Consider the following 16,609-nt stretch of genomic DNA (forward strand, 5'->3'; position numbering starts at 1 on the left):
TCAGAGCTGAGTAGCTGTAAGTGCTCACTACGGTGTAGATAATTTCCACCATAGAAAGAAAACTTCCCTGGCACACAGCACTCCTCACTTTCTTCCAGGCATTCCTCTATTTTTATCAACCACCCATGTCAGAGTTTGTTGCAAAGTCAAGCATTAAGGAGAGAGTAAGGGCTCAGCTGAGTATCCCCCAGGTAGATGCTCAGAACTATTGGAGATACACCAGCATATTCTGTCTGCTGCTCCAGAAGGGCATGTGTCTCCTGCAGGAGCTCTGTAACATCCACTTGCCCATGTGAACATCTCAGAGGTTTCAGAGTATCTCAGGTGGCACCAGCCATCTCTATGTGAGCAGCCAGATCAACCCCTGAAACATCTACTGGGTACAGAGACACATCTCTTAAAAGCAACCCTGAGTCCAGCAGGCTGAGATCTACCCTTGCACTGTCCTGCCTCACAGAACCTAAAATAGGTCAGTGAATCACATCCTAAAATTGCATATTTCTCCCCACAGGTTACACAGGGAGCTTTGCGCGAGCACCTCAGCAGCAGGCACCCAAAGCTGCAGCCCTCCATCGTGAGCAAGGAGGTGAAGCCCACACCAGGCATCTCTCTGTTAGTGAGATTTGTTTTTTGAGGGGTAAAATAGTTGCATTTGCTGAGAGTCACCTAGTGGCAAAAGAGCACAACAACAGATTCAGTGAGGAATAGACCTTGGTACAGTCCTTCTTCTCAGCAGGATCAGCGAAACCACTCCAGGTTCAGATGAACTACCTTACACATACTTTTTTCCCTAAGTCTCCTTCATCTCACCATGTAAAGTTTTCACTTACGTTTTGTCTTACCACATCTGCCCTCCACCCCTCTGGGTCTTTAAATGAAATTTCCCTGCAGATTTTTATGCCTGCCACTTCTTGTTGTGTTGGGGTTTTGTTGGTTGTTTTTTTTCAAGAGATGATAAAAAGCAGAGTCAGTCCAGACGTTCTGCACAGATATGAAAGAACAAATTCAAATCTTGCTTTGGACATGTTGAATTTAGTTGACCCACACATGAAGGATGCAACACCAGGTATTTCCAAACAGGAGCGCCTGGCTGTGGAGCTGGCTGAGACCCAGCTGCGTGCACCTTCAGCCACGTGCACCTTCAACCCCATTCTGTTCCTGCCTAGGAAATATGCTGCAAAACATTTGTTCGCAGAAAAAAGCTTAGAGTGTGTCTGTGTGTAAACAGCATTTTCAAAGTTTTTGAAACATCCCCTTCTGAGCAAGGAAGGTAACCCAGAGAAACCAATGGCTCCATTGCCACTGACAGCTGCAACTTCTACAACTTTGTAGCAGGTACAATTAAGGTGAAAGGGAGTGTTTCTAATTACCACCCAGAAAATGTGCCTTTAAAATGCACAGTGTCCCTTTTTGTACATAAATAATTGGGTCAAAGTTAAAAACCCTTACTCAGTCAAAATAGCATTTGATTATAAATAAAAAGGAGTATTTCTCGTAAGGCAGGATAAATAATCATCTGGTTGTCAGGCTTTTTAATCTTTTTTAATTTTCACTTTTTTTTAAACACTTCCATAGAGTCTTCCCGCCAGATCACTGTATAACTGACGCAAGCCCTGATTTTCCCTCGAACAAAGAAAAGACTTGGGGCTCCTGCACTTCTCCCCCTTCTTCCTACAGCCATCACCCGTGTGCCCATGGGTTCCTACCATGTCCTGCCCGTGGGACATGCTTAATCTGTGCAACTGGCATTTCCATGCACAGCTACTCCTGGCCATCTGCAGGACATTGCATGCTGCAGAAAACCTTCCTAAAGATTTGGGCTTTCAACCTCCTGCTCAGAATGCATCTGTGAAGAAGAAATCTGTGATTTCCACATGCAAAAGGAGCTACCCGCTCCACAGATGAACACAAGTATCCAGGAAAGCCAGACGAGTGCCCTAAATAGGGCAGGTTTTAAATAGAATTGTTTAGGAAGAATCATACCTGGACAAATGAAAAATACTCACAGGGCAACTAAAAAGATAATGATAGGGCAATTCTATAATAAATGTAACCAACTTCATTCCTTAATGCATATATGAGTTTTTCTCAGAATTATGTCTGTTTGAAGGGAGCTTCACAAAGTAGTTTTTAAAAGTCTGTATCTTTCCTGTAGTTTTATTGCAGAGCCTAACAACACCTTGCTCTCCTGTCTGTTTCCAGCAGTGAAATGATAATGCACTTGTTTTGAATTTCAGCATGCAGCGCCTTTGGTTTGTCAGTGGTAAATTTTCTTTTACTGCTTCCTAGGTTTATTTTGATGATTATTCTAGGTTTAGTTCAGTCAACTTTAAACAGACAAATTCTTAGCCCTATCTTCTGCGTTTAGCCTTGTGCTTAGAACCTAGAGAAATACGTATTTTCATACCATTGTATATCAGACAAAATATAACATTTCCCCTCCTTTAAGCTAAGCTAGTATTACCCCTCACAGCCGTGCTCCATTGCTCTTATCAACACTAGTTCCTACCCTCTTATTCTCTGCTCCCCAGAAAAACAAGATATCTCCTGAAGAAGGGAGAAGACAGAAGACTTGCCAGTAGTGATTTTTTTCTATTTCTTTCTGATTGTACACTCAATCAAAGAATATTATCATCAAGCCATTATTCCTCTCTATGATCTAAATTAAGCAATAGAAAATGCCTCTAAATATACCAGGCTTAGTTTCTTTGAGTGTGTTTTTTATGTTAACTTTAGCTACTGGAATTTGGGCTTCTTGGAAAAGCAAAAAGGATCAGCAGAACAGAAACCCAACCGAAATGGCCATAGTTGGAGGCAGGAATATAAATGTTTTCATTGGATTGTTTACTGCAACAGGTAAGTTTTCTTAAAGGACTTTTAAAAATTCTTCTTAAAAAAAACACATGCATTACATAGATCTGGGGGACTTTTCTTTCAAAGCAAGTGGACTCCTTTAATGTCAGGGCAGATTTTACCTAAGTGTGGCTTTAAAGGAGTATGGTTTCATGAATCATTTTGGGATGGATTCTTCCAAACCTCTTCACACTGAGCAGAACCTAATGTTTATGTAGATTCTTTTAAATTAAAGAGATTAATTTAAGAGTTTAGTTAAAAGTTAAAGAGTTTAATTTAAGAGTGACTGAAGAATATGACACTTTTCATTAAGGAGGACTGTGGTCTTAATCTTGAACCAGTTTCTGTTATCCAGCATAACAGAAGAATTTTACTCCCGGAACAATCCAGTTCTGTGTGGAATAAATTGCTACTCACAGCAAGCACTGGGCTATCTCCCAAAGAGAAAATGTTTCCCCACTGACTGCTGCCCTCCGCTTCCCTTTTCTCTCCTTGCTGCCTGGCATCATCTGTAATTTGCTTCTCTGACACATTTTTTGTGAAGGCTTCCCCAGGGGTTATTTGTCTGGTTAAGATGCTTCAGTCCATGTTGTAGGTTTGTGTTCTGACTGCAATATCTGCTTCCATTTTTGTTCCTAATGTCTATTTTCTTGGACTATGTAAGTGATGCTCATGAAGGAGGTCTATCAGTCATGGCAGAATAACAAAGGCAATTCTGTTTGCTCTGGAAAAAGTCTTCCACTGAGAAAAATGAAATTAAAAATGAATATATTCAAATTGCCTCTAAATGTTTAAACATTGAGATTTTACATGCACACCTAGATATTCATTCTTGCACCTGGGAAATTATATAGGCTGAGATTCTAATCCTGTTACCTGTACTCAGCAGCACATCTCACTATGGGCGAAAACTTTGTAAAGAAAATAGAAGTGTGGTTAACTATTAGTATGAGAAAAAGGTTTACAAGCTCTTAGAGTGTTCTACAGGGCTAGTTGAGAATATGTATTGCAATTCTTACCTTTCCATCTTCCATGTTTACAGCCACCTGGGTTGGAGGAGCGTATATCAATGGCACAGCTGAAATTGTCTACCTGCCTTCAAAAGGACTATTGTGGGTCCAAGCACCTGTGGGATTTGCCTTGTCCCTTGTTATTGGTAAATAATTCACGTAATTAGGACACATAAGCTTAAAAAAAAAAATCATCTATTTAAGACGTGCAACACAGTATAGAGTACATTTTAAAGGTGATTTTGCTTCTTCTGTCTCCCATAGATCCAGAATAAGCATTTATAATGCTATCTTCTAAACTGAAGCATAGAAATTGAGGTAGCTTGGAGCTAGTGTAGCGTTTCGCTTGCTTGGAGCAATTTATAGGACAAAAATCTTATGTGAGAACTTGAGAAGTATACAGCTATGTGCTATACTTTTTTATCATGGTCTTTTATTCACAGACTATTGAGAGTATTGGTATCGTTTTAATTTTTTCTTCAAAATTTATGTGTGATGAATATTATCTTGATTTTTCCACTAAAATGCATTCTTCTGAGTACTCTCATCTCAGGATGAATTTGTAGTGCATCCAGCTTCTCCCACTTTACAGCTGGTCACTATTTTGTTGAAACTAAGCTAAGCTTGCAGTGTCCTATACCAAAGTTGCCATTTCTAACTCCAAGAATTATTGGACTGATGCTGATGTTCAGCTGTCTTGCCAAGACCAGAGTTTCTTCCAGTCCACACTGAGTTATACCATAACTCTGTAGGGACACAGGATGATTAAAGCAAGGAGACCTGTGCAGACCTCACACAGGGATTCCTAAAAGAACAATAACCTTTACTCTCAAGTTGAGAGAAGAGTCCAACTGACGTGAATATGAATCAGGCTTGGAAATATATTGCCAGCATTTCTTATGTGAGTAATTCTTACTAATGAAATTGAGGAGTGCAGGTCTGATCCTGCAATCTTTACTCAGGTCAGTAGTGCCCAGACAAGCAGTCCTGTTGGCTTCAGGGTTAGGCACAATACGTATTCTTCGGTTTTAATGAGACAGCTGTATGTCTGAAGTCTAGTATTTAGATGAAGGTGTGTGGGACTCAGCTCAATGCACAGATTAAAACAATATAGTTTTGGGAAGAGACAATGAAGCCACCAAAATAAAAATGTAACCAGAAAAGGAACTTATATCAACATGTTGCATCACATGGTCAAGAACAGAAGTTGTCTCTTTTTTAGCCAAATATGAGTCTTCAATGCCTCACTTTGCCTACTAACATTTTTCATGGAAAGTATTTCAGAATACCTTGTGTATCAGGTTGGTAGGTCATTGGAGATGGAGAGGAGACTATATGTGGGTGCCTCTGAGCTAAGTTCTCGTTACAGTCACATCGGTATCTTACGCCACTTAGGGTGCCCTAGGGGGTTCTACCTGGTCTCCAGTAGCCACTCTGGAAAGATGTAGGTCTGCCAAAAGTGGAGGGTCATATCTGTCAGCTGTAAGCAGATGTCCTTTATAACCTAGGACCTCTCAGATGGATGAAACCCCACATTTAGGCAAATGAATTGAGGCCCCTATGTCTAGTTGGCTGCATCATTCTCTAGAGTCCATTACGTACAAATTCCACACTCACTATATGGGTCTGATACCCAAATACCATAGTACTCTTACATTTTTTATCCTGCAATATATTACATGCAAATTTCTACCAAAATGTCATCACTTCCAATAGGTGGTTTCTTCTTTGTGAATCCAATGAGATCCAAGAATTATGTGACAGTGATGGATCCCCTTCAAGCAACTTATGGGAATGTGATGGGAAGCTTACTCTTCATTCCACCGCTGCTAGGAGAGGTGTTCTGGTTTGCAGCTATCCTGGCATCCCTGGGTAAATATTTACTTCGTTGTTATATTTTTTAAAGGTCATGCGGCACAACTATCAGAGCATAATACACATTTGGGAATTGTGTTGGGCTAAGCTGTGGAAAGTTGTGCACGTCTCCTTTTGTGAGAGGAACACAAGCATTTCTCATTTCTGGAAAATATGTTTTTAGATTTAAAACAAATGACAGTAGTACGTATTCATGATATTATAATAGACAGGTCTGGCAATATGAATTAATATGTTTCTCTTGCCTGTGCGAGACCAAATGTAAAAAGGCAAAGTGTCTTGGCAAAGGCCATGCAGCAAGAACAAGGGAGGAACATGGGCTCTCCTGAGTCCTCACTCTGCCCACTCTCTGTAGACTGTGCTTCTCATACAGTGTGGTGTGCTGGCATCAAGGGAATAACATATCCTTATTTATTCTGTATTCTGCATCTATGAACTCTGTCTTAAAATACTTGACTGCTGTCCTTATTGGCAGGAGCAACAATGAGGGTCATCTTGGACATTGGAGGCTCTTTGGCTATCATCATCTCAGCGTGCACTGTCATACTCTACACTCTACTGGGAGGCCTCTACTCTGTTGCATACACAGATGTCATCCAGCTGGTTTTCATTACCCTCAGCCTGGCAAGTCCTGTGCATTTCTTGTTACCAGTTTCCTAACTAAGGGAAAAAATCCTGCTCTTCTTTTCAGTATGTCTCAGACCAAAAATAACTCCACCAATACTGGCCCTTGCCCTACAGCTCCTCTTCAGGAGAACAGGTCTCCTGAAATGTCTTACAGTCCTTATGCATTTCAGACAGTGCTCACACAAGCTATTGGCCTTGCTGGGTGAATGCGACTGCTCACAAGTAAAGTCTGTAGCACCCGTCCAGAACAATCTTGTCTGGAAAGGAAAGAGATCTGTCTACTGAAGGCATGAATTGAGCTGAATTATAGAGTCATGTTCTTGATGATGTCATGAACCAGAAACATGTAGATTTAGAGTAAGGAAGGGGGAGAAATTAAGACTCTTAGTCTGGGTTTAATCTGATGTAACTTTATGTTCTACATCCACCTAAATTTCAATATCTGAATAGATTCTCCAAGAACAAGGACCCTGGGGAAATAGTTAACTATTTCCATTTCTATCCTAGTGGGTCTGTATTCCCTTTGCCCTGATGAACTCTGCAACAGAAAGTATTTATTACACTGCAACTCATCAATCTCACCAAGACCCTTGGATTGGGAAGATAGAAAAACAGTCTCTTGGAAGGTGGCTGGATGACTTCTTTTACCTGGTATGGATTATTTCTTGGACAGGTGGTTGGGAGAAGGGATTGTGTGTGGACTTTCCATCTGGAAAACTTATGGGTTCTTCCAGCCAGGAAGGGGCAGGGGCAGGATGATATGTAAATCCTTCAGCCACTCTGCAGCACACTGGATGGACTGGGGAGATTCAGGGCTCAGCTGTGGGAAGGAAAAAAGCAATAGAGACACCCCATCTTTTACCCACGTGAAGGAATATACCTCCTGAGTAAGACCATCCAGGCAACTAGTTCCACTCCCGGCACCTAAATGAGGCATTTCCCACCTTTTGAGAGGTTGGTCTTGCAGCCTCAATTGTGTGCTTTTATCACAATTATGTAAAATTCCCTCTATTTGAAAAAAAAAAAAAATTACACAACTGCAGGTCATCAGCAAGCATGGTGCCATTGGCTCCACTGCACAACTCAACTTTTGAGCTACCAATATAGCCAAGACTACAGGAGGTTTTTATGCTCTTTCTAGAGTGGTAATAGGGACACACAGAAGCTTGAGCTTGTTTGGTGAGGACAGAATCCTCAGATTTTATCTGATGAAATTTGTCTGCTAAGAAAGTGAAAATGGTGATTTTATTTTTAATTTTAGATTATATTAAGTTTGGGTAGATTTTTTACAAAAGTTGCATTCCTGAAAAACTTCTCTTATCTTTTCCTTCCTCTGTGCCTGTTTCAGTATGCCAAGCAACCAATTTTTCAGCCCTCTCAGTACGACAAACCATTAACCTGTTTTGATCAAAATTTCACATCCATCACAGTGAAAACTGTCCAGTTCTGGGCTCCCCAGTTCAAGAAAGACAGGGAACTACTGGAGAGAGTCCAGTGGAGGGCTACAAAGATGATGAGGGGTCTGGAGCATCTGTCATATGAGGAGAGGCTGAGAGCGCTGGGTCTGTTTAGTCTGGAGAAGAGAAGACTGAGAGGGGATTTCACTAATACTTACAAATATCTAAAGGGTGGATGTCAAGAGGATGGGGCCAGACTCTTCTCAATGGTGTGCAGTGACAGGACAAGGGACAATGGATACAAACTGGAACACAGGAAGTTCCATCTCAATGCGAGGAAAAACTTCTTTACTCTGAGGGTGACCGAGCACTGGAACAGGCTGCCCAGAGACGTTGTGGAGTCTCCTTCTCTGGAGATATTCAAAACCCGCCTGGATGCCATACTGTGCAACCTGCTCTGGATGATCCTGCTTTAGCAGGAGGGTTGGACTGGGTGATCTCTAGAAGTCCCTTCCAACCCCTACCAGTCTGTGAATCTGTGAAAACAAAGGAAATATCATCCATCAGAGATATCATCCTCAATAGTTAAAGCTAGGCAATGTTTATGCATTTGAAATAAGACTTTTATGACAGAAAAGATTATCATCCATCTGAATGATGCCCTACAGCAGCCAGCAGCCTCGTGGGTACCACTAGTAACTTGTGAATGTTTCAGGTGCTTGGGAGCATCCCCTGGCAAACTTACTTCCAAAGAGTGCTGTCTGCTGCCTCACCAGGACAGGCAAGGCTCATCTCCTACCTCTCTGGACTTGGGTGCTTTTCAATGGCCATCCCCTCTGTGCTCATTGGTGCAGTTGCAGCATCAACAGGTAAAACTAATTGTTTGTCTCTGAACAATGAACATGTTTTTATCAAAGGTGATTAAAGCAGGATCCAAAGAAGTCTTGATTTAGACTTCAAATTACCTAGTCCTGTGTACCTAAAAGCATAGCCCTGGCCACCAGGCTAGGTGGTCTGTACCAGAAACATAGAGCCCTCTGAAGTTCAGTGCACAACTACCTAGAGACATCTAAACAGCCCCAAGATCTGTTTAAAGCCATTTAAAATACCTAAAATACTGAGTGGGTCTCAGTCCTTAGCTCTGCTGTGGCTGGTCCCTGTGGAAAGGCATCTTCAAAACCAGCAGAAATGTCAATGAAGGATTTGTTGTGACTTTTCCTTGTTCTGTTTTAAAGACTGGAACCAGACAAGCTATGGTCTTCCCAGTCCACTTGAGAGAGGGGAATCAGCAATGATACTGCCCCTTGTTTTACACTATCTCTGCCCAGCATACATCTCCATTGCTGGTCTGGGAGCCATCGCTGCTGCTGCAATGTCTTCTGCAGATTCAGCTCTTCTCTCTGCCAGCTCCATGTTCGCTCACAATATCTACAGGAAAATCCTGAGGAAAAAGGTATTTGGCTACAGCATTCAGTAGTTTGGTGTCAGGAAAGCTGCTTTTATTTCGAGACCATTTCAAATCCAGTCTGTGTGGTCTGTGATTAGAGGTGTCTGGGCTTCAGCTGCTGAACTCAGTTCTGGAGCCAGAGCTTCAAACATAGGTCAGGGGTGTTCATATCCTTGGTAGGGATACAAATAGCCAGACTGGTGAGCTTTGCTCTTTATAAAATGACTGGTATAAAATTTGCAATAGAATAGTAACGGAAACAGCATAAACCCATGACCCTTAAAATTACAGAGGGCAGCTCCATCTCCAGCGGTGATGGAGCCCTGGGTGGCTGCTGGTGGCAAGCACTGCCTGAAAGCAGCAAGGGCTTGGTGAGAACCAGACCAGGGCAGTGGTGGTCACCCCACCAGTAAACACCGTGTCTGTAATGTTACAATCTCTGTTTTACAGGCTACGGAGACAGAGGTCTTATGGGCCATGAGGACCTCCATGCTGGTGTTTGGGGCCGGGGCTGCTGGACTGGCTTTTTACTCCAGCTCTGTCTATGACCTCTGGTTCCTCAGCGGGGAGCTGGTGTATGCCCTGCTCTTCCCCCAGCTCTGCTGCGCCCTCTTCACTCCCAGCACCAACACCTACGGATCAGCTGCTGGCTTCTTGGTTGGGCTCCTCTTGAGGCTGCTGGGGGGGGAGCCTGCCCTGAGTATCCCCCCTGTCATCTGCTACTCGGCCTGCTCCCTGGTGAATGGGACGTACAGTCAACTCTTTCCCTTTAAAACATTCACCATGCTTCTCACCTTGGGGATGATCATTGCTGTTTCGTACCTGGCTGCAGTTTTGTTTCACAGAAACCTCCTTCCCCGCAGGTGGGATGTTTGCAATATCATGGGGGGAACTGGCACCATCCTCCCCCTGCAGCAGGTGGAGAAACAGATGGGTTCACCAACGGTTGCACTAGAAGAGAATCGTGATTAAATGTGGGGCCTCATTTGAAAGGTCACAGTGCATTCAGCAATTAAAGTATGGTACAAACAGCATCACTCTTCCTTTTGATTTCTCTAGTAATGAATTATTTAAAGTCCTCACAGAGTAATAAAGACGCATTCTGTTCATCCAAGGAGAATGTGTGAGCTCAAAGTCTGCAGTGATTAAAGGTGCGTGGTGATGGAGAATGATCTTGTGGTTGTGATCACGGGGCACCTCGGGCCCCAGTAGTGTTTGCTTCAGGGTGCTCCTGGTACCCCACCCAAAAGCAAGGCTACAAATCACGCTCCAACATTTATGGCATTCTCAAGTCACATACTTTTCTCACCACAAAGGAGACAAATTAATGTTTAATAGATTGGATATTCTTGATTTAAAAAAAAAAAAAAAAAAGTGAACAGACCTGTTCCCTTTATAACAGCTCGAGTTCTAGCATAATCATCCCTGGGCAGCACATCAAACCTATACAAACACAGATTACTGAATGCAGTGCAACCACCCCAGCAGTAATATCAGTTCTGCACCATTCTTTGTATGCTTTACAAGGCTTTCCTTGATACTGCAAAAACCTTTGCATATGCCTCTCCCCAGCTGTGGTGTTAGGCCACACAGCCAGTCTGCTGCCACGTGGCTGAGGAGAGGACATCCCCTCTCATATGACCTGGTAGGGCAGAAGTAGATGAGCAAGATGAAGCAACAGCCCTTAATTAGTGGATAAGAAAGTTTTACACAGTCACTATTTTCAAAAACTCAACCAGCTGGAAGAATGGAGGTGCCAGAGAGACTCCTGAATGCATCTTCTCTAAAACACCTGGTTAAATCACTCCTGTGAAGGTGTTACCCAAGCACAGCGGTGGGATGGTGTGGGACGTGTACACAAACTGGTGTGTGAGAGCTCAAAGGACTGTGATGACAGAAAGGTGCTGGAAACTGATCCTGAACCTGCCTGAAGGGACATGGAATCCTGAGGGCAAGATCCCAGAAGTTGCAAGCCACTAGGTCTGTACAGAAAAGCTCCTGATATGTTGTTTGCATAAATTCTCAGTGGGTCAAAAGAAAAGCATCCCAGCTAACTAGTGAGTTTGGCCTCTAGCCTGAAGCCTGATGGACCAAGACCATCCCACAGTGGAATGGATCGTTAAGACGGGAGCTGAAATAAGGATTCAGAAGGATCCTGCAGTCATGGCTCATGGATGGCTGCCATTTTATACTTCCCTCGGCAGCTGAGAAGTGGCTGACCAGGGGTCAGTCGCAATCCACCCACAACAAGCAGCCATAACCACACTGTGGGCAGCCCCTCACCACAAAACCTTTACAAAGTGTTTGTGGGAGCTGCTGTGTGTGGAAACATCTGGGACTGATGGAGGGAAGATATTTACTGACATATCCAAAATACCCCACAGCAGAGCAACCCTGACAGTCAACTGAGATGCCGAGGGTGAAAACAATATGCTGCTCGGTGAATTGCTTTCAGCAAGCGCTGAACAGCCCGCTGGGCATGCACAAGGTGGGAAATGCTGCTGGTGCCATCATGCATGGCCATAGCAAGCTCAGCAAGGAGCCACTCTGAACTGTACCAAGGCAAGTGCAGTGGCTCGGGAGGACTGGCAGCCCTAAGCTCTAGATATGGCTTTGATGACTCTGGGAAGCATTCATCTCCTTTGAAATACCCATCCTCAGCAAGATGGAGATTCTGCTCCTCATCTGAAAAATATCACACAACTTTATGCTTTGCCCCAGTGATAGTAAACACCTGGGCACACTTAACTTCCTGTGCACAGCAGTCCTGTTGATATGCTTTTTTAATCCAAGACCAGAAATTCTTTCCTGTCTCTAGAGACTGTCATGAAATATTAATTATAACATGTGTCTAGAAAAGGAAAAAAAAACCTGTTATGAAAATGAAAAACATTACCATTAGCTCTAAGTGGTCACTCACTGAAGTCTTTCACACCCCAGTGATTTGAGTGGGAGCAAGTAAGGTCGTGCTTAGGTAAGGAAGACACCAAAGCTATCATTACCGTAGCACCAAAACAACTGGGCTCTTGTTGTTAAATCAGCTCTTGCTGATTCAAGCACAATCCCCTGCAAGATTTAGGGGTGACCTAGTTCGGGGACCTGTGCATCCCTCTGTGTGGAGCAGACCAAAGCTGACATACTGCACTTGCACAAGGCATGGCCCAGATGAGAGTGAAACTCCAATGTCCTCGTATCAAGGTCAGCATCCCGCTCACCGACCATCCCATCCAGCGGCTCTGAAAGGCAAATGACTACATCTGGAGATATCTTTTCTCTACATCACTGTGCCCAATGCCTCCTGCTGTTCCCCTGCAGAGTCCCAAAGTTTGACACTAAAGCCATGCTCATGCGATAGATCCACAGCTTGCTGAAACAGTGTTGAAGGAAAGCGCTCTGGGGTAGGACCTTGCTGAAGAGCATCACCACTGAAAACTCCCAGCGACTTCAAATAGGAAAGTCTTAGCGCTGTAAGGGGTATCTGGCATACTCAGCAGAGACACTTAGCCCTTACAAAGCTTCTCTGAATTCCATACCACTAAAACATGCTCTGCTTCACGTGAAGAGATGAAAATGGCAAAGACACAATTACTGTAACTCTCCTGAATGTTTACTCTTTTCCATCCTTATATGACTCCCTCCTCAGAACGTCCCCCAGCAAGCTTAAAAAGAAAACATTCATCAAGGTCAGACAAAGTTTTGAAAGCAATTAGCTGCAAGTAAAATAAATATAAAAGCAATTCTACTGTATACTTAATGACAAAATGCCTAGTTGTTCCAGCCCAGCACACCCAAAGTCCTTGAGGCGCTGCCAGCACAGGGGATAATGACCCAGCTCCCTTGAAATCCTTCCTCTCACAGGTTACTGCCTCCAGTTCAGTATTCCTTTTTTTCTTCCTTTCCCTTTCTTTATAAAAAATTTTCTTGGGCACTGGAGGGCCCGAGTTTACCCTTCCACTTGTGGATTTACCTCCTTTGCCCCCTAGATTTGTCCATGCCAATGACTCTGCACAGTTCCAGTTTTCATTAACTTTTCCCAGTCTAGACAGCTGCTACCTGTTTCTGGCATTTTTGAGGTTAATAATACTCTATCTGTCATGTCTAATTAAAAAAAAAAAAAAAAGAAAAAAAAAGAAAAAAAAAAAAGACCTGCAATTTGGAAAGCATTTGGTTGGCAGTGAATTCTCAGCATCTCATCAGTTTCTCACCAGGCATCTTTGGATGTCTAGTTTACATAAATGAGAAAATTAGGAACACAGCACTTCTGAAAGGAAATCTGCATCTCTTCCCCTTCTCACTTATGCTAAGTTCTAGGATTTCATAAATGTGTCCTCACTGAGGTTACAGCTGGTGTTCAGCAAGAAAGCAAAGAAACACTCATAGGTTTTCCAGACATTTCTAGCACTGTCAGGGAGATACTTTCATCTGAGCTATGAGCTGTGTGGGTCCAGGATGATCTTCTCATCATTCCTACATGAATGTTGTGCTCTCTGGCTTCACCCCACAGGCCGCACGCCAATCTTCCCTTGTAGTGTTCGAACTTTACTTCAACCTCTGCTGGAGAACACATCATCTCAGCTAGTGGAGCTTTTTGGTCTTCTAATAACTTTTCCTGCTCTAGATCACCACTGACTTTTGTGCTCCTTTAGCAAGGGAAGAATTCAAAGGCATTTCCAGGAAAAAAAGACAGCTTGCTTTGTTGATCCTTAAAACTTCAAGGTAGTCCATCATCCCCAGGGATGGGAATGCTGCTGCAGCAAAGCATGGCTTTCTCTGCCTCCCAGGCAGCCAGGGCCTTCTCAGCCTCCAGGGGCCAGGATCATCTTTGTGACTGGAATTTGGGCTGTCTGGAATAATCAAAAGGAGACAAAAGTGAACTGGAGTAAGGTTTCCATTATCAGACACAAAAGCATAAATATCCCACATGATGTCTAGATAAAGTTTTCCTTAAGTGTGCTGGGAAATGTCTGTCTTCAACATTAAACAACCTCAAGAACAGACAGTATTTTGTTTCAGTTCTTTGGTCAAATGGTTGTTTTGTGGTTTTGGGATTGTTTTTTTTTTAATCTTTTGGCAGGTCTCTTGAAGTAATACCCTGGCAGAGGTGTCCATTTTCCTCCTCCTCTCCTCAGTTTCCCCCTACCAGCTATGTTATCTGACCCTGGAAGTACTGCTGCACAAGTTACACTTTGAAAATCTACCTTAGGCAACTCACTTGACTCACTCGTGCTTTACTTCCCCAACCCCTTGAAGAGAAACAGCATTTTAATTGACTTCAAGAAGGATTTTGAGGTCTTTGGAAGAAAGCTCTGATTGATAGACGTACATGGTGAACACTCATTTTGCATGAGTTGAGAACTTCTCTTCATAGCTGGAGGGCAGTTTTCCTGGTTAGTTTAATTCACAACCTGAGACCAGTGGAGGTTGTTTATCTTTACTTCAGCAAGGCTTCTGACACTATCTTCCACAAAATCCTCACGAGCAAACTGATGAAGTACGGGTTAGATAAGCAGACAGTGAGGTGGACTGAAAAATGGCTGAACTGCCAGGCTCAGAGGGCTGTGATCCACAGCACAAGGTCCAGCTGGACACCAGTCACTAGTGGTGTACACCAGGGTTTGATGCTGGGACCACTACTGGTTAGCATTTTAATTAATGGCCTCAGTGTTGGGACACAGCGCGCACTCAGCGAGTCTGTAGATAATACAAACCCAGGAGTGGCTGGTACAGTAGATGGGTGTGCTGCCATCCACAGGGACCTGGACAGGCTGGAGAAAGGGGCTGATGGGAACCTGGCAAAGTTCAGCAAAGTGAAGTGCAAAGTCCTGCACCTGGGGAGGAACAACTCCAGGCACCAGGACAGGCTGTGGGCCAAGCCAGCAATGCGTCCTTGAGAGAAAAAATACCAACAGCCTCCTGGGCTGCATCAGGCAGAGCATTGCCAGCAGGTCGAGGGAGATGACCCTTCCCCATTGCTCAGCCCTGGTGAGAGAGAGTCCAGTAAAGGACTACAAAGATGATTAAGGGTTTGGAGCATCTGTCATACAATGAGAGAGCTGGGACTGTTCAGTCTGGAGAAGAGAAGGCTCAGGCAGATCTTATCAATGCATGTAAATAACTGAAGGGAGGGGTGGGAAGACAGACCCAGACTCTTCTCAGTGGTGCCCAGCAAGAGGACAAGAAGCAACAGGCACAAATCTATATGAAACACCTTTTTCACTGTGAGTGTGGTCAGGCACTGGAACAGGTCACCCACTCCAGCCTTGGAGACAGGTCTGACTGACCCTGCTCTGAGCAGGAGGCTGGAGTTAACAATTTCCAAAGGTTCTTTCCCACCTCGGTCACTCTATGACTTTGTGACCCCGGAAGAGTGCAATGCCAGTCTCATGGCAGAATCAAGAAGTGAAACTCCTTCAGCAGCAGCAGCTCTTTGGTGGGCTGGACTGGGCTTCTCTTTGGTGGGCTCCTTTCAGATATGCTCTCACTTTAGTCATTGGTAATAACAGGCTGCTGAATCCTCGAAAGTTTCCGTTTTAAAGTTATCTTAAAAATATGCCTTTTTTTATTGCTGTACAGTGGTCTAGAGCCAAAGTTGTCCAAGATAACAGAAGTCCAGCTTAGCTGGCTGCATGTGATTGTTCACAAAAACTAACAAAATCTGAGACAAAAAGGGCAGAACGCTCTGGATCATTTATGTGAATATAGTCGTGATAAAGAGTCTTCAAGGCTCCTGGTGCCATTGTGGTTTGTGCATGACAATGAGCAGAAAGATTCTAAAAATGAGAAAAAGAGCTTCCAGATTAAAAGCGTGGCTGGACTGGATTTTGGTCAGCTACCTCAAAGGAGATGAAAAGCCTCTTGGACACTGCTTGTGCTGGGTCACTCCATGGGGCAGGGAGAGTACACAGGGAACTCAAAGGCTATGTCTACATGACTAAATGCTTCTGCATGGTGGAGCAGTCCTGGGCCACTGGTGAAGTTGTAGAGTGAATGCAAGCAGACTGTAGAGTTTGTTTGATGGTGCAAAGCCTGCTGGATTAGCAGTGGGAGACAGCAGAAGTTGGAGAAGCCAACTATACATAGTTCAGTCTCAGTCCTCCAGAGCGATCTGGAGTGAACTGTCTCCAGAACAGCACCTGAGTCTTAGTTTTGAAGAAACCAGTTAGTTTACTCAAAAAAAGACCCAGGGAATGCAGTAACATTCACACAAAGTGAGCAGTCAGTAGCCTGGGACTTGGGACTGAACTGAGAGAATGAAATATTTGCAGTAGACAGACTTAAAGCAGCAAATGCCAGCATCTGGGCAGCACTCTACTGTCGCCTGAGCTGGCAGGGTCCACTGAGTGCCCTGAGGCTTCCATTGTCTTGGTTTTCCTTGACATTTTTAGACTTCGTCTCCTGTG

At 43.8% G+C, this 16,609-nt stretch overlaps 1 protein-coding gene across 1 annotated transcript; it reads left to right on the forward strand.

Moving 5' to 3' along the window:
• Window positions 1-2,678: 2,678 nt before the first annotated feature.
• LOC104636898 (high affinity choline transporter 1-like) lies at window positions 2,679-10,181 on the forward strand. Its single transcript, XM_010304203.2, has 8 exons — window positions 2,679-2,856; window positions 3,896-4,009; window positions 5,580-5,735; window positions 6,214-6,362; window positions 6,873-7,016; window positions 8,478-8,631; window positions 8,998-9,215; window positions 9,660-10,181. Exons 1-8 carry the CDS (start codon window positions 2,679-2,681, stop codon window positions 10,179-10,181), a joined length of 1,635 nt encoding a protein of 544 aa, XP_010302505.2.
• The last annotated feature ends 6,428 nt before the right edge of the window (window positions 10,182-16,609 follow it).

This window comes from Balearica regulorum, chromosome 1 (genome assembly GCF_011004875.1).
Source record: "Balearica regulorum gibbericeps isolate bBalReg1 chromosome 1, bBalReg1.pri, whole genome shotgun sequence".
Classification (NCBI taxonomy): domain Eukaryota; kingdom Metazoa; phylum Chordata; class Aves; order Gruiformes; family Gruidae; genus Balearica; species Balearica regulorum.

Coding starts and splice junctions, on each gene's coding strand:
- LOC104636898 (XM_010304203.2), top strand. CDS start 2,679: ATGCCTCTAAATATACCAGGCTTAGTTTCTTTGAGTGTGTTTTTTATG. Junction 2,857..3,895: donor TGGATTGTTTACTGCAACAG/GTAAGTTTTCTT, acceptor CCATGTTTACAG/CCACCTGGGTTGGAGGAGCG. Junction 4,010..5,579: donor TGCCTTGTCCCTTGTTATTG/GTAAATAATTCA, acceptor CACTTCCAATAG/GTGGTTTCTTCTTTGTGAAT.